This window comes from Zootoca vivipara, chromosome 7 (genome assembly GCF_965207765.1).
Source record: "Zootoca vivipara chromosome 7, rZooViv2.hap1.1, whole genome shotgun sequence".
In the NCBI taxonomy this organism is placed as follows: Eukaryota; Metazoa; Chordata; class Lepidosauria; order Squamata; family Lacertidae; genus Zootoca; species Zootoca vivipara.
The window spans coordinates 52501416-52523912 of record NC_142590.1 but is presented as its reverse complement, the minus strand read 5'-3'; the positions used below and the strand labels follow the sequence as shown (position 1 = coordinate 52523912).

General features: G+C 42.8%; 1 protein-coding gene across 5 annotated transcripts in view; it reads right to left on the bottom strand.

The window, feature by feature from the left end:
• Positions 1-22497, bottom strand: part of FOXP4 (forkhead box P4) — a 149894-nt gene that overhangs the window by 49004 nt on the left and 78393 nt on the right. For 4 of the 5 annotated variants that reach the window (XM_035123076.3, XM_035123078.3, XM_035123080.3 and 1 more), the window contains one exon: positions 6140-6262. In XM_035123076.3, coding sequence (XP_034978967.1) covers positions 6140-6262 — 123 coding nt within the window. Of the gene's footprint in view, positions 1-6139; positions 6263-12253; positions 12373-22497 lie in introns of those variants that run through there. The other variant, XM_035123081.3, reaches the window with a different exon arrangement.

The window sequence follows — 22497 nt, the reverse complement described above, 5'->3', positions numbered from 1 at the left end:
GGCACTTGTAAAAAAAACTCCTTCAGTTTCCCCAGCACTTCATATCAGATTGATATCATGTGGCTAAGAATTGTGACATTATTTGCAATGTTGCATTGGAATGCTGGGAGATCCCAAAACTCCTGAGATTTGTGGGTTTTAAAATGTGCGCCATTTAAACTAGGCTCTTTCTTCCACGCCAGCAACACCCAGAGTAAGGCATGCTTCACTCCAAACATCATCATTTGTAGAACAGCAGAATCTGGTGGTTGTGCAGGTCACCTCCCCGCTTATGCAGAGACAGAGAAGACTATAGCAATTGCAAATCCTTTGTTTACAGGGGAAAGAGAAAACCAAGGAAGGAAGACAGGGAAATTATTTCCTCCAAAGATTCTTGCAATGGAAACAGATAGCCAAATGTAGTGTTTTTCTAAAAGGTGTGGCAAATACATGTAAAAATTTAAAGGAGAGTTCCCAGAACTGAAAGAATATGATTCAACAGACTGAATTACATGAGCTCCAGGCTGTAACCTCTTCCTGTCCATCACTACACCATCCGGGGCAAGAGAAATGGGAGAGAGGGAGAGATAGGAAACTGCATATTTTTGTGTCCAGTACAACCAGAGACTAACTGGTTTAGAGTTGAATGAGTTATTGAACAGCTTACTTCATCTGAAACAGACATATATTTATCCTACTATATCAAGCAATTTGTCTGTTATTTGGTTATGCATTACATTGCTTCTTCATCATCATCGTCATCATCACCATCAAATTTGTTAGTCATTTTATCTTGTCCAGGGTATCCCAAAGCAACTTAGAACCAAAGACGCAGACAGACACTACCACCCACATATATAGATAATTAAAACAAAAAGGGGAAAAAGAAATACAATAAAAACAACTTGCCCACTTCAAAAAGACCACAGGTAGTTAAAAGCAAAAGGCCTGGTTATTGAGGAAAGTTTTTGCCTGATGCCTAAAGATAGATTATGATGGTGCCAGGTGAGCCTCCCTGGGTATTCCACATATGGGGAGGTCTGCTCTTGTGTTGTCTCCTCTAGGCCTCTCATGGAAGAGGCACATGAAGAAGGACCTCAGATGATGATCACAGGGTCTAGGTCAGGCGTCGGTAACCTTTTCTCCCTGTGGGCCAGAGGATTCCCACGGACATGGGCCGCACAGGCACAGAAGCGATTTCCGGTGCTGGCTGCCCATTTCCAAAATGTCCTCAGCACCAGAAATCACTTCTGCAGCTGCGTAGATGCGATTTCTGGCGCTGCTCGGGGAGACCCCACACCGCGCTGCGCCGGTTTACCGCAGCGCGTGGGTGACTTGCCGAGCAGGCGGCTCAGTTCACGGGCGGCCCGTGGGCCGGATAAACGGCCTCCATGGGCCGTATCCGGCCTATGGGCCGTATCTGGCCCATGGGCCGGAGGTTGCTGGTGCCTGGTCTAGGTCAATTCACATGCGGAGGGGCAGCCCTTGTCCTGAGCTGTTTAGCACCCCAACTCTAAAGATTTCCCTCATTCTCACCCTGTTCAGTTGGTTTAATTGCTGTATGTTAAGTACTTTCTAAGTGCAATTTTACACATGCAGTTTCTCCAAGCTCCCCTTGCACAATTTGCATGCAAATATTACTAGTGAATAATAACGTTACAGAAGAAAGTCATTTCCTCTAGCCAAAGTATGTTTTACAGTCACATCGAAACAAAAATGTAAAACTGTTATCTATTTTGCTTTTTAAAACATTAGCATTGTGTCTTTAAGACAAGCTGTAACAAATTTTAAAATCCATAATACGAAAAGTAAACAAAATGGCAGAACAAACCCAGAAATCAATACATTAAATTAATAAAGCAAGCCAAATTTTGTGTGTGCCAAACTCAGAGTTTCAAAGGCTCTCTAAAAACACACACCAGATCTTTGTCTCCTGTCTGAAGATCAGCATGGAGTGAAAAGAGCAATTTATAGCATGCCAAAGGCACTTGGCACTCTATGTCTCTACCTCCAAGATGCTTACAATCTTAATTTTTACACTGCAGAAGACAGACAAGGTTGCAAGGGAAGAAGAGGAAACGGGTAGCAAGAGAAGAATGCAAGCTAATGCAATGGCATGTAGTAAGGGTTGGTTACATTTGTATACAGTGGAACCTCTACTTACGAATTTAATCCGTTCCGAATGCACATTCGTAAGTAGAAACATTTGTAAGTCAAAACGATGTTTCCCATAGGAATGCATTGGGAATGGATTAATTCGTTCCGGGGCCTTAAAAAAAGGCACTTTAAAGGCGGTGGCGGCGATGGGCCCGATCCAGCCCTATGGCTGGATCGGCAGGTGGGGAGGCCGGCGGGAGTCTGGTGGCTGCTGCGACAATGGGCCCAATCTGGCCCTATGGCCGGATCGGCAGGTGGGGAGGCCGGCGGCAGGCCAGTGGCTGTGGTGGCGGTGGGCCTAATCCGGCCCTATGGTCGGATCGGCAGCTGGGGGGGCGGCGGGAGGCCGCCGCCGGCTGCTAGGGCCTGATCCGGCCCTATGGCAGGATCGGCAGGTGGGGAGGCCGGCGGCTGCGGCGGTGATGGGCCCAATCTGGCCATAGGGCCGGATTGGCAGGTGTAGCGTGGGTGGCAGGAGGCCTGCGCGGGATCGGGCCCTCACTGCTGCGGAGCCGGCAAGGGCCCGATCCCGCACGAGACCGGCAGAAGGTTGGCCTGGCAGCGGCAGCAGAGCCGGTAAGGGCCCGATCCTAAGCGAGGCCGGCAAACCCAGCGGCGGCAAGCATGGGGCAGTGAGGCCGGCAGAGCAGCAGCGGTGGCGGTGAGGGCCCGATTATAAGTCGAATAAATTTGTATGTGTGCCCCCATTTTTCCCCTTCGTAACTCGGAACATTTGTATGTCAAGTCGTTCTTATGTCGAGGTACCACTGTACTATATATGGTGTACTCTTTGCAAGTTGCTCAGTTCTTAAATTGTAAATACTCACAAACATACATTTTATTTTAATCTTAGGAAAATAAATTGCCCTGCCCTGAAAATACTTGCCCTTGTTTCTGGATATCCTGGGCATGGGCTATAAGAAGCAAAAGTTTGGGTTTATTACATAAAAATGCAAAAATTAAAATAAAATCCTAAAAATGCAAATTTATTTTTTTCTTTAAAAAATTAAACCTCAAACACTTGAAAATGAGAGTGTGACTTTTAAATGGTACATATAATTGGGGCTCTGGGGTATCATAACTCACTTCTACTGAGCATCTCGGTTCTGCTATCTATGAAACAGGCATGCCACTATATACTGCACATAAACACTTAATACTCTACAATGTGACCTAAGATTCCTGGATAAAGGGTAATGCTCATTGTGTGCTGAGTGGTATTATACAGGGATTTTCAAAGGGATGCCAATTCTAATTTAATACACTGTGCCCTTCTAAATCTACAGATTTGGTTTGTTTTCCACAGGAGGGGGCCAGAACCACAGGAGAGGTCGACACAGGTTCTTTAACACTAGGGGAAAAAGTTGGCTCCTGAGGAATGCCCCTGGGGATTCTGGGAAAGTCCTTATCAGCTTGTAGTTGACAGTGCTGACAGCAGAAACTTTTCTCTTTATGTCTGCTGAACAGGTTTGGAAAGCCTCCCTGTTTACCCAAAAGCCAATCAAAACCTGGTCTCTGTATGGGATTCTGAGAACATTGGGTCAAGAGGTGAGAGGTGTGATGTTTGGTTTTCTTCTTGTGGAGAATGCCAGCTATTCCGGCCTAGGCTGTTTAATTTGCAGTCAAACATGTTTCTCTATCTGGCTCCAAAGAGGCTCAGAGAAGGAAGGACCCCACCCAAGTTAGTGTTTACCCTTTGTTCTTTCCCTGGGGCCAACCTTGACTTCTTATCAGCATGTATGAAGTAAACAGGTACTGAAGGCAGGAAGGAGGGTGTGGAGGATGCTGTGTTTTCTTGTTCATTCCCCCTCCCTAGAGAAAGTGTTTATCAAAACAGTTGTGCTTTGTTGGGGGATTTTATTATCTCCTCCCTTCTTCTAACTATTTCGTAACTGAGAGAGAAAGCATTTTCCTTTTGCCAAAGAAATTTCTGCCTGTCTGTAAAAGTACCAGATCAAGCTGCTAAGGCTGACTTTTTATTCACTCAATTCCAAAATAAGGGGTAAGCAAATGTGGTTCAGAGCTGCAAAGAGGAACAGCTAGACAGGGCCATCTTAAGCATATTGGGCGCCCTGGTGCGAAGATCGCTCCGGCGCCCCCCCCCGTCCCCCACCGTGGCTGTCTGGCGGGCACAGCGCGCAGCGCCACTGCAGCGGGCACAGTCACGTGGCGCCCCCCCTGGCAGCCCTGCGCCCCCCAGCCTTGCCTTAGAGCCGGCCCTGCAACTAGACAAAGCATTAGGTCAAAATACATTTTTTAAATGGAATAAGCCTCTCCAGTTATGTGCCGCCACAAAGTAATCCCTAGTGATGAGAACACCTTAATTTATTTAGTTGGATGAGAGCACCCTTAATTTATCTTTTCTTCTTAAATTTCTCATTGACCTGGTCAACACATCACAAAAAGCCAAACTAGGTCTTTGCTATAGCTCATGGTTAGCAAGGAGAGAGCTGAACTACAAGCCCACGTTCAGACAACAAAAGTTTAATTTGCAGGGCACCAACCAAACACTCTTGATACATCCTTGATTTGGGTGCCAAGTCTTTAACACAAGGAATATTCGAATTAAGGGCTGGTTGAATATCCTGCAATCTTCACATTTGCAGAACTGTCCATTCTCCATGAAAGTGTATATGGAGATATTTGGCAACTTTCCAGGAAGCAGACAAATCTCAAGAATTTTCATCTTACCTTAAATACAATGTAGTTGTTGAGAGAGTTTCTTTTGATTTTTATTACTTTGAAAAAGGCTTGCAGCTACTTTGAAAAGCAGCCTGGATGCTCTGGTTGCATTCCTGCCATAAAATGTCCCTGGAAACAAATGCTACACAATGGATGAATGGCTCCCCCAACCCGCCCCCCAAGAAAGATGTTACATCAAGATACAGTATTATTTCCATGGGGCATTCCAACCCAGGAATACAACCAGAGCAGCCACGCCATCACTTGAACAGCTGCCAAGGCTTTGTGTTCTAAGAAAAAGAAAACCTTGACATCTTGTTTTTAAGGCAATTTGAAGAATTTTGAAATTCACCTGCACCTGAAGATCAATCCAATCTTCAAGAATCACTTTTGCCCCAACCCCCAAAATTTACAAAAATCAAAGGGCAAATACTTTGGCTCAGTACTAATTAGAATGGCATACACATCCAACTTACTATTTCAGACTTGCTGCAATTATTCATAGTTAATGCTCTTAATATTTCATGGGAACAGCTAAAGCAGGGAGGAAGAGGCAAAAATGGAATAAGGGCCTTTCTAGACTCTAATCTCATTGCAATGTACAATTATGATTATTCAGTTGTCATAAGGTATCCAGACATTTCCCAAGGCAGAGCAGCAGAAGACTAACAATGTTGCATTAGCAATGATTCTGTAGGATTTTGTTACTGGGGAAAAGAAATTCCCTCCCCACACAAGCACACCCCCACACCTCACCACCTTGCGACAAGACCTGACTCCCAAATCCATTTGATGGGGACAGACTCTTCACTATACTAGTACTGGTCTAATAAAGCGTGAAGAAGAAGAAAAACCTAGAGGGTTTTGTTATTGTTTTTTTTGGAGAGAGGCCCCTACGATAGAGCAATCTTTAGACTGTTCATTGGGAGGGCAATTCAATCCCCTCTCAAAAAAGACCTGCCATTTACAAAGGGGAAACTAAAACAATTTCAAGTAGGCTAGATATTTGTGGCCAAACCATATTCAGAGGCAAAGGACATGGGCGAGGATAAGTTCTTACAGTAGAAAGTGTAGAACGTGGCTGTCCAGGACTCACATCGCAGCTAAGCAAGGACACATTAAACAACCCTTGGGTAAGTAAGTATCTCTCTGCCTCAGGACATCAGTGTACAGTATAATATCAGTGCCTCATCTCAGAATTTACAAAACAGAAAACATGTTATAATTTGCATGCGAGAAATGTAGAGACACAAAGGTCGGTCCTCTGAAATCACATGAAATGCCGGTCACAAAAAGGCCACTCAAACACAGGCTGTCTTACCTGTTGCAGCATAATTGCTTGTTGCTGCTGCAGCAGAGCTTGAAGCTGAGGAGGAGACAGGATTTGTTGCATCTGCTGTGGGGTGATCATTTGAGGAGACATCATGGCCACAGACACTGGAACCTGCAGAAACAAAGGACAGTGGATGATGGCATATGCTATACCCAAATGAAAGGGTGTAGGTAGGAGAACAGGAAAAGAAGGTACAGCTACATTGATTCCTCCTGGCATGTGGGCAAGAGCAAGATGCTTGTTACACTTACAGGTACTGCCAGGCCGACTGGCTCCTGGCACATCCCCTCTCAAAACTTCACAAGGACACGGCCTTAGAGTTGAGATAAACTGGTCTGTCCAATCCTACAACTTTTACCCATGACAGACCAAACACAGTGAGGCAAGTCCAGAGCAAAAGCAGATCTTAAGATCACAAAGATAAATAAATCATTTGTCAGACACCCTAATTCGGTTGCTTCAATTTCTAGAGGTAATTTAACACAGTACAAAATATTGTAGAACATGAACTAGTTTTGAACTTGAGGTTAGACTGAAACAAGCACAGACACCTTGAGCACTCCATAATACCACTTCTTTGCCTTTGGGAAAAAACTATTGCTTGTAGATGATGATAATATGATTTACTTCGCTTCTATGCCCCTTAATATATTTAAAGTATCTCTAAGCAGGACGCAGGTGGCGCTGTGGGTTAAACCACAGAGCCTAGGGCTTGCCAATCAGAAGGTCGGCGGTTCGAATCCCCGTGACAGGGTGAGCTCCCGTTGCTCAGTCCCAGCTCCTGTCAACCTAGCAGTTCGAAAGCACATCAAAGTGCAAGTAGATAAATAGGTACCGCTCCAGCGGGAAGGTAAACGGCATTTCTGTGTGCTGCTCTGGTTCGCCGAAGCGGCTTAGTCATGCTGGCCACATGACCCGGAAGCTGTACGGCAGCTCCCTCGGCCAATAAAGCGAGATGAGCACCGCAACCCCAGAGTTGGTCATGACTGGACCTAATGGTCAGGGGTCCCTTTACCCTTTAAGCAGTGTACAGAAAACTAAAGCAACAACAGACAACTTAAACAAAAGTATTACAAAAATACACAGTTACATATAAAAAATCTTACATAGGTACAAAGATCTCACCCAGGGTCCAAAAAAACTCTCAGCTCACCCATAAAAGTCTCACAGCGAGAAGGGCTCCTGAAAGGTTATTATTGCTGTGGCATTGTGGGTTAGACCACAGAGCCTAGGGCTTGCTGATCAGAAGGTGGGCGGTTCGAATCACTGCAACGGGGTGAGCTCCCGTTGCTCGGTCCCAGCTCCTGCCAACCTAGCAGTTCGAAAGCACGTCAAAGTGCAAGTAGATACCGGTAAATAAGTACCACTCCAAGCGGGAAGCTAAACGGCGTTTCTGTGTGCTGCTCTAGTTCACCAGAAGCAGCTTTGTCATGCTGGCCACATGACCTGGAACCTGTACGCCGGCCAATAATGCGAGATGAGCGCCGCAACCCCAGAGTCGGTCATGGTCTGCTATGCACTGCTATGAAAGATCCTTTTCCTTGTCACTACTTTTTTGAACCTCTCTTGGAAGGGAAACTTGAAGGAACTCAAAGGCTGATCATAAGGAAGGGAATGAAGGTGTTTGGGTAAATTAGGATGGTGCTTTGGGGATTAGGGTTATCAATTTAGTTTTGGGAAAAGTCAGGCCAAGGTGAGCAGGGGAGAAGTTTGCCCAACACACACAACCCACTTACTTTACTGGCATGGCCTTCCCACCATCACCTTAAATCAGTAGTTCTGAAGAACAGCAGTTCTGTGAGGGTGTTGAGGGTCATAATGATCCTCAGCATTCTTTACACAACAAAGGCTCTAATCTCAGGAGTTCTTCTGGGTTCAAAAATTTACATTAATGCAGCTGCTCACACAATTCAAAGTAACTCCTGGAGATATTCTAAAGGTACACCTTTTCACTCAAGGCTGAAAATGGAAACCAAAAGTCAGAAGAACTCTGGTGAAAATGGCCAGCTCTCTGCAAACCACCATTAAGAGATCCAAAGACCACAAACCACTATTCTAGGTATTTTCTCATAGCTCAGAAAAAAATCACTGTAGAATCAGGTTGATAAATATGTGTGGTGTCAAACTGTTATTTAAAGCATTTGTATTTGGCCTTTTCACATTTGCTCAAGGCATCTCACAACATATTTAATACAGAAGTACAATGAAAACCAAATCTAACAAAAAATAATCAGCATAATTCCCCCCCTTACACTCCAGATTACAACACAACTCTTACTTCTGCATTCAATGACTTTAAATAACTGCTTCTTTGTACCCCAGATAACTTCACCTGTGAGATAAGTAGGTCACAGGCTGTGAATATAGGTCGTGGTGGTCCAACTTTCATACCAAGTGGGCTGCAAGAGTACTTTGGCACGGAAAACACAGGCCACACACTGCCTTGTTGCTTGAAGAAGGGGGAGCAGAAGGCCAAAATTTGACACACACACCCAGCCCTCACTCTGCCTTCCCAAAGCTGGCTAAGCAAGGCCCAAAATTGGGAAGCCCCTAACTAGGCTTTGGGAAGAAGGCTGGACTCTAGGACCCTGTCAGAGCCGTCACACCTCCTTCCTCAAGCCCAGCACTTTGCTTACCCAGCTTTGGGAAGGCATCTCAAGGGCTGTAGGGGGAAGGTGTCAAATGTTGCCAGGGGTGTCAAAAGAGGCCCTGAGAGGCACCAAAAGAGGCTTCAAGTGGTGCTTGGGTTGCACTTTGGACTGTCCCTGATATAGGTCAATAAAAGCAGCTTGAATTGGGTCTGAAGACTCACTGGCAGCCACTGCAATTGCCTCAGAACCAAATGCAGAAACATTTCCCTGCCTACACTCACCTGCAGCTAGGCTAAAGTATTCCACACTAGTTACAGCTTTCAAACAGCCTGAAAGGACAGACCCATATAGACCAAACATAGTCTTTGTTACTATCTGAAGTAACAAAGCATAGATAATGGTTCTTACCATCTGGAAACAAGTACTGTACAGCCAGTGTATCATAGATGTAGGAGTACTAACTGACCCAGGAATGCACGTGCCTGCATCCCTGCTCCAAAAGTCCTACAGTACAACAGAAAAACCTGCCACTCCAATTCCCATCAGCATCACTTTTAGTCTTACCTCAATTAAGCCTCAGTTCATTAATTAAGCCTCATCCACCTAACCACAACCTTCACAACACTAGCTATGGACGATTTCTAGCTTCATAGGGAACAAAATATAAAAGCCGGGTGCCATCCATATAAGGTAAAGGGACCCCTGGCCATTAGGTCCAGTCGTGACCGACTCTGGGGTTGCGCGCTCATCTCGCATTATTGGCCGAGGGAGCCGGCGTATAGCTTCCTGGTCATGTGGCCAGCATGACAAAGCCGCTTCTGGCAAACCAGAGCAGCACATGGAAACGCCGTTTACCTTCCCGCTGTAGCGGTTCCTATTTATCTACTTGCATTTTGACGTGCTTTCGAACTGCTAGGTTGGCAGGAGCTGGGACCAAGCAACGGGAGCTCACCCCGTCACAGGGATTCGAACCGCCGACCTTCTGATCAGCAAGCCCTAGGCTCAGTGGTTTAACCACAGCGCCACCTGGGTCCCATCCATATACTGCACTGCTTATTCCCAATCCCTAAAACTCATGGTACTTCTTTGCTGCAGGTTCCTCTATTTTCAGTTCAATGCTTTAGTGCTGGACAAGAATGGAAAGAAAATACTATGGACATAGTGTTTTGTATGGCATTCCCTCATAGAATGAACTGAGCGCACCTGTCCTATAATTTCTTTGGTGTGAGGAACATCTAGGTTTCAATTGGGTAGGGGCAGAGATAAGGTGACAAATTAGTGTGCTCTTGTTAGGAAGAGAGAATAAATGTAGTGAGCAAGTTATTCCACCTTCCTTCTTAGACTACTTTGCCTATCATACCTCCATGCATACAAGGAAAGTAGTAGTGGAAAGAAGTCCATCCAGGCAGGAATTGATTGACTGGTTTAATAATCGCATGGTCATGGGGTCACAGTTGGATCACTCCACACACCCCTGCTTGAAGTGAGAGTGGAAGAAGACCAGGAAAGATGCAAGAGCCTACAGAGAAATCAATGGGGGTGAAGTGTGCTTAAGGTGCAGATTGTGCAGGTGTGGAAAGTATGGAATGAGAGGTTCATGAGGGGTGTATTAAAGAGATGAGCTCTGCTTGAATAACTGTCAGTACATATTTTAAATTGATGTTCCTGGGGAAGGGTTAACAAGTGCACAGAAACACCAGTCTCCAAGCTACCTATCCCTTAGGGATTCAGTGCACCCTTTTGAATAATGTGGCATATTAAATATTATTGCTATAATTGCAATAGTGGCAGCAGTAGTAATAAGAACAATAACCACGCATTATTCCTGCCAGGAAAACCTTTTGTGTAAGGAAAACACAAAAAATCCGGGGACACACACACACAGTGATCAACTGTATGTTCATGCAGTGAAATTTGCATCAGAAGCAGGAAATCAACTGGACAAGTACTGGGAAGATGGTAAAGGTGTTAGAAGAACACTGAAGTAGTAAGGGACTTTTTAAAAAGCTATCCATTCATCAGGCTTCACTGCAAAGAGCAATTGAAGAATACCCACATTTTCTCAGCACCACAGATGAAGAACTCTGTTGTGTAAAAAGTGACAATAGAGTGACTTTCAGAACCAACTGACAAAATTTATAGGCTTGACTATTATAATACACTATTTTCCTTGGAATGAAATTCCTGCACAGAGGGCTCTCTGGAGCAGGCATGCCACTCTCACTAGCATAAAAACTTTTTTGAGCAAAATAAAGTTCCCTGGGTTTTTTCTACCTGCAAAAGCCTGCAGATTCTCTATTACAGGGAATATTCTTCATAGAGTAGTGGTTCCGCAACCACCAGCACCCCACATGGCACAACTGAAAATTGCTGGAGGTCTTGGAGGACCACTTAATGATTTTTCTGCTGTTGTTCCAATTGTTGCACTAGATGTTGTATTGTATTTTTAATTGCTTATATATTACATTCTATTGTATTCCATGGAATTCAAATAGTTATACAATAAACTACAATAAAAGTAAAAGTAAAAAGTAAAAGTAAAAGAAGCAATTAAAAATAAATATTTTTAATTAAAATATTTTTAATGTGATGGATATGCTGTCTCCTGTCTTCCAACCACAAATCCACAAACATGCTGCAGACCACCTGAATGAAGCTCACAGACCACTGGTGGTCTATGGACCATAGTTTTGGAACCCCTGTCTTAGAGAATAAAGGCACCATTTGGAGTTAATGCTCCAAGTATTGAATTGTATACAAAGGGAAGAGAGGGTCCCTAGAAGGTGGAAGATGATGAAGGACTCACTGGAGCTAGGCGATGTGGGGAGTAATTGAAATGATATGACACGCACACATAGAGAGACACACACCTTGTCAGATCATGTCCTGCTCCATGAGCCTTCACTTTGTGAAGAATGACTATTGGTTTCCAAGGCCAGGACCTTTATCCCAGCTGCCACTGAAACTAAGGAATGACCTCCCAGCTGAAGTTAGAGGATGTTCCTCCTTATGTCTTCAGTAAGAGAGGAAAGATACATCCACTTTGTAAGCCATTCTGAGCAAAGGAAAAATGGCATCTAAATCATTTTAATCAAATTAAACAGGGAATGCAAATGACTACTCCATTTCATCCATGCCTTTCTCTGAGTAGAGAAAATAAACTTTCTAGTTTGGATTAGCACTCTATTGCACTGTTGTGAAAGAACAAAGAATGTCCAGAAATAGCTCAAATTTGGGGTGCATTCAAAACATCTGCCCCAGTCCCTCCAGGATATACATGAGATACAACTAATGCAATCTGAAACTCTCATCCCTCTTGTGTCCCTTGTCAGGGATGCACTCTCCGCTCTATCCCCATTTGAAATCGAACAACTCAATGAAGATACTGCAGTGAATAGTCTTCACCCTTCCACTGGACCACTCAGGATGGAAAAGGCTGCAGTTTGTCACATGAAGCAGATCAAACCCACCATCAACCTAGCAAGTGTGACAACCTGGAGGGCAATCTTACCTTTAGTTTTACAAGGAGTTACCTCACTCAGAAGGAACCTGAGCAGAGGGAATTCTACCAGGGAATTTCTCCCCCCCCCCTTCTGTCCTGTTGGTTCAAGCATTCAGGAGCTTGCTGACCTTTGGGGCAGGTTGCAAGTCTTATCTGTTTACTCAGGTTGCTGGCTTGAGGGAGGTGCCCAAATTTTCATTTGTTATTCCAGAAGTCACTTTGAGTCAACTTACAAAGTTAATTATTAACTGCTGTGGGCTTGCTCCAAAACTGCTAAAGAGGCACCATTAAGCAGAATCAGTCCATGAATCAAAGCTGTAAGACCCTTGGTACTCCCTAACAAAATCCAGACTGTCTAACCTTCTTCATGCTGGACAGAGATTCTAATCCTTCAATAGCACAGTTAGTTGCAAAGTTCTTCCAACATTCACCTGAAAGAATCTTGTCCAAAACCAAATATAATACCGGCAGCACAACATGGAAAAGCCATTGGTGAGGTATTCCACTAAATTATAGTGGAGTAGTTAATATAAAGCCTTGTTATCATAGCAAAACCATGGCCCCTGCAACCTGTATTTCACTGATGTACATTGCTACTAGTATTTTGTGCTTTGTCTAACCAACGGAATGGGTGTTCCAACATGCAAGTAGCAATGAAAATCAACATAGAAACTCAGGCAGCAGTACCAGGAGAATGAGAAAGAATGGAGTTGATGCCCACTCACTAGGAGACAAGCATCACGCTAATTTCCCTTTGCTGTTCATCAGCCTGCAATGTGCTCTGAATGAGAGCCTGTAATTAATTGCTCATCTGCATCCCCCATCTGAACTCCCTTCCCCACCAACCCCCACCACTACACCGTGCATCCAGCTTGATACACGTTGGCTGGCATTTTCAAAATCGGAGGCATTCTAATTACCGGAGAGTTATAACACCTTCCATTTCGCGCCCGTCGGACTGACACCCTGTCAAGAGCAAAGAGACTTGCCAGAGGTTTTGACAACACTAATTGCCCCTATAATCTAAAAACACAAAGGAGAGGCGATTAGTCGTGAGGGCCGCAGCTCTCGATCCGACATGAGGTTTTCACAACGTTACAAGAAAACAAAAGCAGTGCCTTTTAGAGTGTGATGGCTGCTAACAAAGCAGAATTATATTTTCATACAAACCTTTGTCTACATCAAATCGCTTTCCCCTTTCTCTTAAAATGCTAAGCTGACACAGAGAATGGTGGGGGCTCCTTAGGAAGAGGGGCAGGAAAGAAGATAAAAGATACATGAGCAATGGTTCTTACAAGATGTGGTATTCTTAGGACTCAAGAGGCCTCCAGATTTCTTGTTCCTGGTTTAAGATGAGATGGTGAAAAAAGTAGCACCATCATTTCCAGGGATGGGTTCTACCATAATATCATCTACTTCCCTCAAGATCTTCTACCCAATATTATAAGAATTATCAACACAGTAGCTGTATCTCATTACAGAAAACATTTGCCCTAATCAAATGCTGAAAAGTGGTTTAATATACCAGGCCTGCAAAGTTATAAGCTAAACACATGTACTCTGCTTATTGACACAGGCAATGATGCAAAACTGCGTCCAGTACTAACAGGAAATTAGCATTGTTAAAAATGAGGTTTCAAATCATAATGCTTCCTTGTTATATCTCCTCTCTTAGTGTACACCTATTGTCTGGAGATTTAAACAAGACAGACTGTTTATAGCTCATCTTGTGCAACAGCAGCACCATTCCCAAGAACACAGTTTATGTGCTCGTATTCAAGTTGTTTATTAAACCTGGAAAAAAGCTAAAAACAAGAAAGCATGCTAAGATCCTGATAATGGAAACAATCCAGAATTTAAAATCTGCTGAAGCAGCCCCCCAATACTAACACAGACCAATAGGCTCCATAACTTTACATAGCCATAACTGCCCTATCCAGCTATTTTTCTTTTCCCTTCTAGCTCGAGCAGTGTGAACCAAGATAAATACGTTACCAATAAGCTAAGAGCAGGGGCTTCAATTAAGGGGCAAAGGGCTTCAGTCCATTTCTTGGGGACTCCAAAATCAACTTTTCAATCAAAATGGAAGCGAAGTCTGCTCACCCTAAATATCTTTAGTAGCAACACCTTCAGCTACAGCATGCAGGATGGCATATCTGAAGATAATGGAAGCAAGAAACGCCTGTTTTAATGGCTCACACAGCCATAGTAACATGATAGCAATTTTGACATCATCTGAACATACAACATGAAAGCTTGAATTTGTTTCTACCGTTAAACACTCCCAAAGCATTAGTCCATCTGGGCAGAAGATACTTTAATTTTGGGCATAAACTTTCAAATATTTAATAGGAATTATACAATCAACAAACATTATAGGAAACTCATGTTAAAAGGAAAGATCAACCACTTTAGCATCAACCAGTCAGTTCAGGACTTTGCACACTGCAAGCTCAACAAGACAGAAATAATAAAATGATGTTCCGATTTACAGAAACTTCAACTAACTCCTTGTCCCAAGTCTGCTTTTTTACTTTTGTAAGAACTGTAGACTCTTCTCCGTTCTCTGAATATTAGCACTCCCAACAACAGAAGCATTGTGTCTGTAGACAGAGAGGCTGAATTTCTCTCTCCAAGAATGGTTTGTGGGTGTGCGTGTGTCATAGCTGGCATCTGGCAGACAGTGAGCTAAGGCAGGCAGTGACTCACTTGTTGGCCTGTTGCCATTCCACAAAACTGCTTACTAACAGCGCTGGCTTCCTAACAAAGCTTTGAAAATGCATCTGAATAGAGATGCTTTTCCAGGATGCCTTACTTAAATGGAATCCCACCATACCAGAGTTAGGAGTGAAATGCATAAGGATAGCCAGTGCGTGGTGGAAAGTGTGTTTCCTGACGAAAGCTCACCACATTCAGTGACGTTATTGTGATTTCAAAACAGATAAGTAGACAGCAGAACTTGGCAGAGCAGATTCTTAAGGTAAGACTGCAGTACCAAAGAAGCAATATGGCAAGAATTGCCAACCCTGGAGGGAATGTGCCATCTAAATCAGGGTAAGAGTCATTAATGAAGCATAACACAAGTCTTCAGCTGAAGGCTGTGTTAGATGAAATCTCCTATTGCTTGAAGCTGGATAAAATATCCCAAGAGTCAAAGAGGTCACAGTATTCTTCAAGGTAGAAGGCAATTCCTTACCTAGTATATCAATTTGTCTTTGAGGAACAGAGGGAGAAGGGATCACATGACTGAATGAGCATGACAGGAATACTGAATGCTACTGCTCATATTTTGGTTCGATGCAATGTTTGAAATCTTGTTTTGCTGTGTAAAACATTCTGTGCGAATGCAAAACAACAGCTATTATGTGAAGATATCTGGATAGAGCAAGCGAGCTGCAATCAATGCAGGTGTAGTCAGAAGAGAAAGTTCAGGGGTGGAACTGCTCACACACAGCTAAAACTTGTTCCATACACCTACCTGGAGTTGCCATGTGGTGCCCATTGCTACAATGACACTGTTGAAGTCTTCCCCAGTGCCTGCAAAACCTCTGACATGGCAAAGTAATGTGAGTTCAAAGCACGGTTCCTCCTAATTTTTACTAGGGTTTCCCTCAAAACGAGGACCCATGCTTTGGATCAATGTTTATGTAGTGCTTGCAAGTACCAGATCTGTGATACTGTGCAACTTACCAACGCAAGATTTAATTATAGAGTACTGTGATTTATTTTTTTAAGGGGGGGACCCCTAAGGAAAATAACACAAATTCAACAGGATCACTTAATTTTACTGGATCTGATTTTTACCCAGACCTCATGGAAAAGCAAATAATGGGCAGTAGTCAATATCACAATGGGAAATCTAAAGGTCGGAAGAACTCTTAGATTGGGGGAGAAGGGGATGGGAGGGGAGAATGGCCCATTACACAAAGATGATAATCTCATTCTCTTGAAATCAACCCAATCCATGTTTGCATTTGTGCACATGCACTCTGACTATTGGGGCGGGGGAGGTGACCTGGAGGAGAGAAGCAGCCAGACAAATTGGTGCCCATGCAATTCTCTCAAGAACCTAAATATGTCCCCTGGCCCCAAAAGGTTGGTGGCCCCCTCTAATAAAATGTAGTAATGGGTACATACCAATCCACATGCCACACATGTACATATTTTGGTCTGATTTTCTAAACCTGCATAAAGTTAACAAGCAATCTAGTACCAGTCCTATTCATAATTTATTCTTATTGGCCTACCCTGGTATCTGCCTACAGCTTTAGGTCCAACATTACACCTACACAGTTGTACAGAACCCGATTATAAACTTCTGTAATTTGAAGCAAGATGCATAAAACATTATTAAAAATTCTTGGGAAAGAACTTTCCTCAAGGAAATTGGTTCAGTTGAAACCACATGTTATCACTCCAAATGGAGTATGATATACACATGCATGTTATGTCTCTTGCAACCCACAGAGGTCTAAGAATCAAAGATGAAGAATGTACATTAACATTCCTTGATAGTAAACAAACTAGGAACAAGGTCATGTCTGATGTTTTATGTTACCCTAACGGCCTTCTAAGGTTGCATCTGCATTTGTTGATTTCCTAAGGCTCGTGTAAGTCAGGCTGTACATCAGACCTGCACCAAGTTTTCCTATCATCCTGGTACAAGCGACTCCTGTCCTACGTGCAGGGGCACTTTAGACTGAGGACAGTGCTGCCACACAGTATCTGTTCAAAACGAGCTCAAATTTTCTTGAAATCAATCACATAAAGCGAGAGCAAGTAGTGGTGAAATGCTCAAGCGGGACAGAGGCTTGGTTCACATGTCACATTAATGTTCAATGACGCGTGCTGCTCAAAAGACAACACACTTCACTCCTCCCAGCTACTTTCTTCAATGTGCCGCTGAAGCAACAAACCAGAGGCTGGGTAGCTTTCATGTGTGAACCAGGGCTCATGGTTTTTTTCTCTCCTGGCAAACCATGATGGTAAGCCAACGAGACTTTTGCACCCGCATGTTGCTTGTTCAAATTATACCTGTGTAATTTAAACTATGGTTTAAAGTGATGTGCAAACCAGTTCGGAGTGTAGCACATAGGAACAAAATTCTGTCAGGAAGAGTGCAAGAGAAATAACTGCAGTGAGACCAAGTGGGGGGAAATCAGCTACACAGCAGACACACAGGCAGCTCTTTTTCCTCGAGTGAGGCAATGCAGAGGGGCCAGTATTGATCTGTCTTCATTACCCATTTCACTCAAGTTCAAATCAGCAAAATACACTTTTCCACACCAGTGCCCTCTCTGCCACAGCAGACAAAAGAAAAGCAATTTCCTGGTTTGCTCCAAAGTTGCTACTCCTTCCATGTACCATTCCCCCCCCCCTCTTCTGCTACAAACATGTCTTCTGATTTCCTCCACAATCTTCTTTCAGAAATGGACGGTCTTGAGGAGAATGGCAAAAGAGACTCTAATGTTGCTTTCTAATCACCAGATTTTTTTTTCAATAGGCATGATCTTGTTGCAAAATTAGTCTCCGATACAGAATATAGAAGATCTTGGAAATCCAAAACCATTCCAACTACAGACCTTCTGAGAAGTATTTAGTTCATGTGGTTGGAAATAAAACGTGGCCCAGCATAGAGCAAATGCAGCATAGTGGTTAGAGTGCCAGACTAACACTGCATTGATCCAAGTTCAAATTCCCAGTCATGTGACTTACTTGGTGAGATTTAGGCCCATCATGTTCTCTTAATTTAATCTATTTTACAGCACTGTTGTGAGGATAATATGGGGCAGCGAGAGTGGAGAGAAGAGAGAGGAAAATGCTTGCAAGACACCCCAATCTCTTTGGGAGGAAAGGCGGGAATGAAGTGTAATAAGTAAGAAAATATATAAACAAACAAATAGAAAGTGGCAGCATAGTTAAAGGGCTACAGCACTCAAAATGAAATCCTAACACAGAAGAAACTTGGGGGAGGGGGAAGCAGCTGAGGAAACCACCACTTAAATAATCAATACTGGCAATTTCACACCTATGTATTATGCTGCAGGAAGCTTCCTAGGAACCTGGGGACAATTTAGCCTTTCACTGCAAACATACAGCACAATATTATTACAGTACTATTATTATTACAATTAATTACCTGCCCTTCACCCTAAGGTCCCTGGGCAGGTACGAGGATTATAACCCAACGTTATTATTAAAACACAACATTACACAATATTAAATAGAGTTTAAAACAACATAAAATTATAGAAATAAGGTGGGTCCAAAAAATATACATCTCAAGTGTCAAAAGCCAGGGTAAAGAGTCTTCAGCATTTGCTGAAGGTGCCAAAAGCACCTCTGTGGAGATCCCCACAACTTAGGGGCTGCCACAGAGGATTCCCTCTCCCAGACTGCCACTGTCCAATATCTGAGGGTGCTGAACATTCAAAAGGGCCCCCTCTGCCAGCAACTATGTATGGTAGGTGATGTAAGAAGGAGGTGGCTAACCTGGTATCACACAGTGAGCTTCATGAATGACTATTCTTTCTTCTAAATAAAGTAGAAATGATGGCTGATAAAAGCACCATTAGATCACCTAGGTTAAACCAGAATACGTATTGTGGTAAGACCCGAGATAGCTAAAATCTAATTGCATAGCTGCCAAGTTTTCCCTTTTCTCACGAGGAAGCCTATTCAGCATAAGGGAAAATCCCTTAAAAAAAAAGGGATAACTTGGCAGCTATGTAATTGTTTCATGTCTGCTGGAGTAACACTATCTTCAAAATTCCTCTTCAGATCCACACTAATTTTGAATCTTTTTATATAACCTGTTGAAAGCCTAGCTGAAAAGTGACATTCATTTACAAATCCAGAAACTGTTGCTACCAGGGCTGATCAAGAGTGAATGGCCACTCAATAACTTGAATGCCCAAGTTATTAAACCTATCATTACCTCCACACAAAGTTTCTAACAACAAGCAGCAGGTTACCTCCTTGAAATCAAATAGGTGTTCCTCTCCTGGACGGAATGTGATATTAAAAAAGAATTTAATTACAAAAAATGAATCAAAGGAATTTTGTTTTAAATCATATGATGTCACACATCCTTGGATCTAGAACTAAGAAATCGCAGATTACTTCAGAATGGAACCAAGAATCAATAAGGTGGTGGCAACATTTAAACTGTTACCCTAAATTACAGCCAAAGTGAGTTCTAGCACTTCATCAGAAAAACTAGAAGTTCTCTTTGAACATTTCAAATACTGATATCTTTATACTAGGGTGAAATTTTCAGGAGCGACTATTGATCTGAACCTGTGACTGTAGTTACCCAATTGGAAATAGCAGAGAGAGAGAGAGAGAGAGAGAGAGAGAGAGAGAGAGAGAGAGAGAGAGAGAGAGAGAGAGAGAGAGAATGGGAAAACCACCAGTTAGGACACAGCTGAAAATAATGTCATATAGAAGAAAGGCTCATGACTTCTCCACTTGACTGAGAGGTTGCCATTGCTAAAAGGATTTGTATTTGGCTTCACAATTTTAAGATAATCAGGAGAATTGCAATGGCAACTCTTAAATTGTCATACATTCATCATGCAATACATTTCATGGATTATGATTACTTTGGTGCCTATTTAGGGTATGTTTTTATTACTGTTTTATAATAAATACATGATTTTTATTGTAATGTATTGTTTTTTCAGATTTTATATTATGCTCTATGCTTAACATTTTGCAGACTTTCTCATGTGACAAACATTATTTTATTCAGTTTATAGAACAACAATAACAACAATTCAGAAACCTTGCTACCAAAAAGTGTGGTCATAAATCAGCAGGCTTTGCATGGCTGCAAATCACCTGTTGAGAAAAATGCCTTAACATTCATGTTTGTTCCAAATGACACAGAAACAACCAAACAACAATAAGGTATATTGTGTGAAATTGCATCTCAGCAACACGCCTGAAAATGAATGCAAGATAATCTGCTAGGTGAAGGTGAATAGAAGAAATGCTGCTGGTCCAGAGTTTGGACAGGATGATCCTTAAGTTCCTTGAAGCTCTACAGTTCCATGCACAGTATTTTTTTTGATCAATCTCTTCCAGCAAAACATTTATGCGCAAATTCAGAACGTTGCATGGTCAATGGAACTTTACATTTTAAAAAGAATTTGCACTTCACAGATTATTCATGCACATCTGAGAGGATGTTCCTTAAAAATTCTACACCAATGGCATCATACACCAATTCAATTATCTCATATTACTTCTGATACATCTGCCAACTTTTGGAGAGGTTGTGGGGGAAATAGATTTTTTCCCCATCTCTGGCGGGAATGCCCACAGGTTGTTTTTTTTAAAAAAATAAATAAATAAATTGGTGCAGTGGTTAGGGTGTCAGACTAGGACCTAGGAGACCAGGGTTCAAATCCCTACTTGGCCATGATGAAGCTCACTGGATGACCTTGATCCAATCAATACCTCTCAGCCTGACCTACCTCACAGGTTTCTTGGGGGGGGGGGGATTAAACAAGGAAGAGGAAAGCTCCTTGCAAAAAAAAAAAAGGTGGGATATAAATGCAAAAAATAAATAATAATAAAAAATATATAGAATTTAGTTATTGCAGAAAAAACAACACATTATGGGTCTCTAAGGGGCAGGAAGATCCTGGTCACTTCTATTTAGTATGGTGGGATTTTATTCCAAATAGTTTAGTTTCCGGTTTACAGGTATCTCTCCCCACATTAGCTAAAGTGGTGTTTCAGGTTAAGAACAGTTTCAGGTTAAGAACGGACCTCCAGAACGAATTAAGTTCTTAACCAGAGGTACCACTGTAATCCAAACTTAAAAATGGAAAGCGTAATGCTGGTGGTCAACAAAAGAGGTTTAAAGACTGTCTCAAGGCAAATCTTTAAAAAACGTACTGGTAGTATAAACACTGACAACTGGGAAACACTGGCTTGCAAACGCTCCAGTTGGAGAACAGCCTTTACCAAAGGTGTCATGGGCTTTGAAGACACTTGGACTCAGGACGCAAGGGAGAAACGTGCTAAGAGGAAGGCATCCTTGGCAAATCCACACCATGATCAACTCCTGCCCAGAATCCAATGTCCCCACTGTGGAAGGACATGTGGATCCAGAACTGGCTTCCACAGTCAATTACGAACGCGTTGTTAAAACCGTGTTTATGGAAGACAATCTTACTCGGCTACAAGTGATCGCCAAAGAATATTATTGAATGGTTTTGTTATTGTTTACATCTCTCTGTGGCTTCATAATAATTTGAAAACTAATGATTTGGTTTTTTTAACAGACCATTCAGGCACATTTATCCATATAGCTAGAATTTTGGGGGAGTAATTTCTGCACTTCTGGCCCACGCAGTCCCCCAAATGCAGAGTAGCCTGAGTCTGCACTAGCTTCCCTCTAGTCTTCACAGTTGATAAGAGACCAATCTGGGCCATGAAGACGGTTAAGCTTAGTGAGTCTTTCTAAAATGCACACACTTTGTAACAGCCACAAGAATAAAAATCTGTCATCTGGATGTGGCTCCAAAGACAGACTGATGAGTTAGGGTCCAGCCCTGAATCCAGTAGGGGACAGAGGCCACTGAAGTCAGGTGGCAGAGAGCCAGTTTAGTTCTGTTTATTAAAATTGCATTACAATACCAAATTAGGGCACAGAAAAACACTTGGTAAAAGGAGGTAAAAGTAAGTGAATTTGTTTGGCTTAGCTTGCAGTCTTGATGTGGGCAAAATGTTGATTATTTGACATAATGCCATTCATTAAGATCAACAGTCAAAACAAAGTTTTGGCATTCCTTAATATTCACAATGTGTATACTATGGTATAAGTGCAGTGCTAAAAAGCAGACTATAGGAGAGAGCTTAAGTCTTTCAACCACTACCTGCCCACAGAACAGTCATAAGTGAGGGAGGGAAATCCGGGGGGGGGGGGAGAGAAAGGGGGAAGGAGGAGAGGGGGAGAGAGATTCGAGAGCATTTTTGCAGCCTGTCCTGGAACAATTTCCCTAGTGCTATCTTTCCCTCTCATTCCCAGCTACCGAGGAGGAAATCTATCAGTTCACTGCCAGCCCAGGATATGGTTACACTTTCACTCCTAGCTTGGAAATTGCTGCTTTCCTTTCTGTACCTAGCTGTGCAATTTGTTTAGTTTCAGTCCCTTATACCCCCCTTGTAAAACAAACAAACAGAAAATCCTTTCGGCTCAGTTCAGCGGCTACTAGACTGAGGGAAGCGCTCTGCTTTCT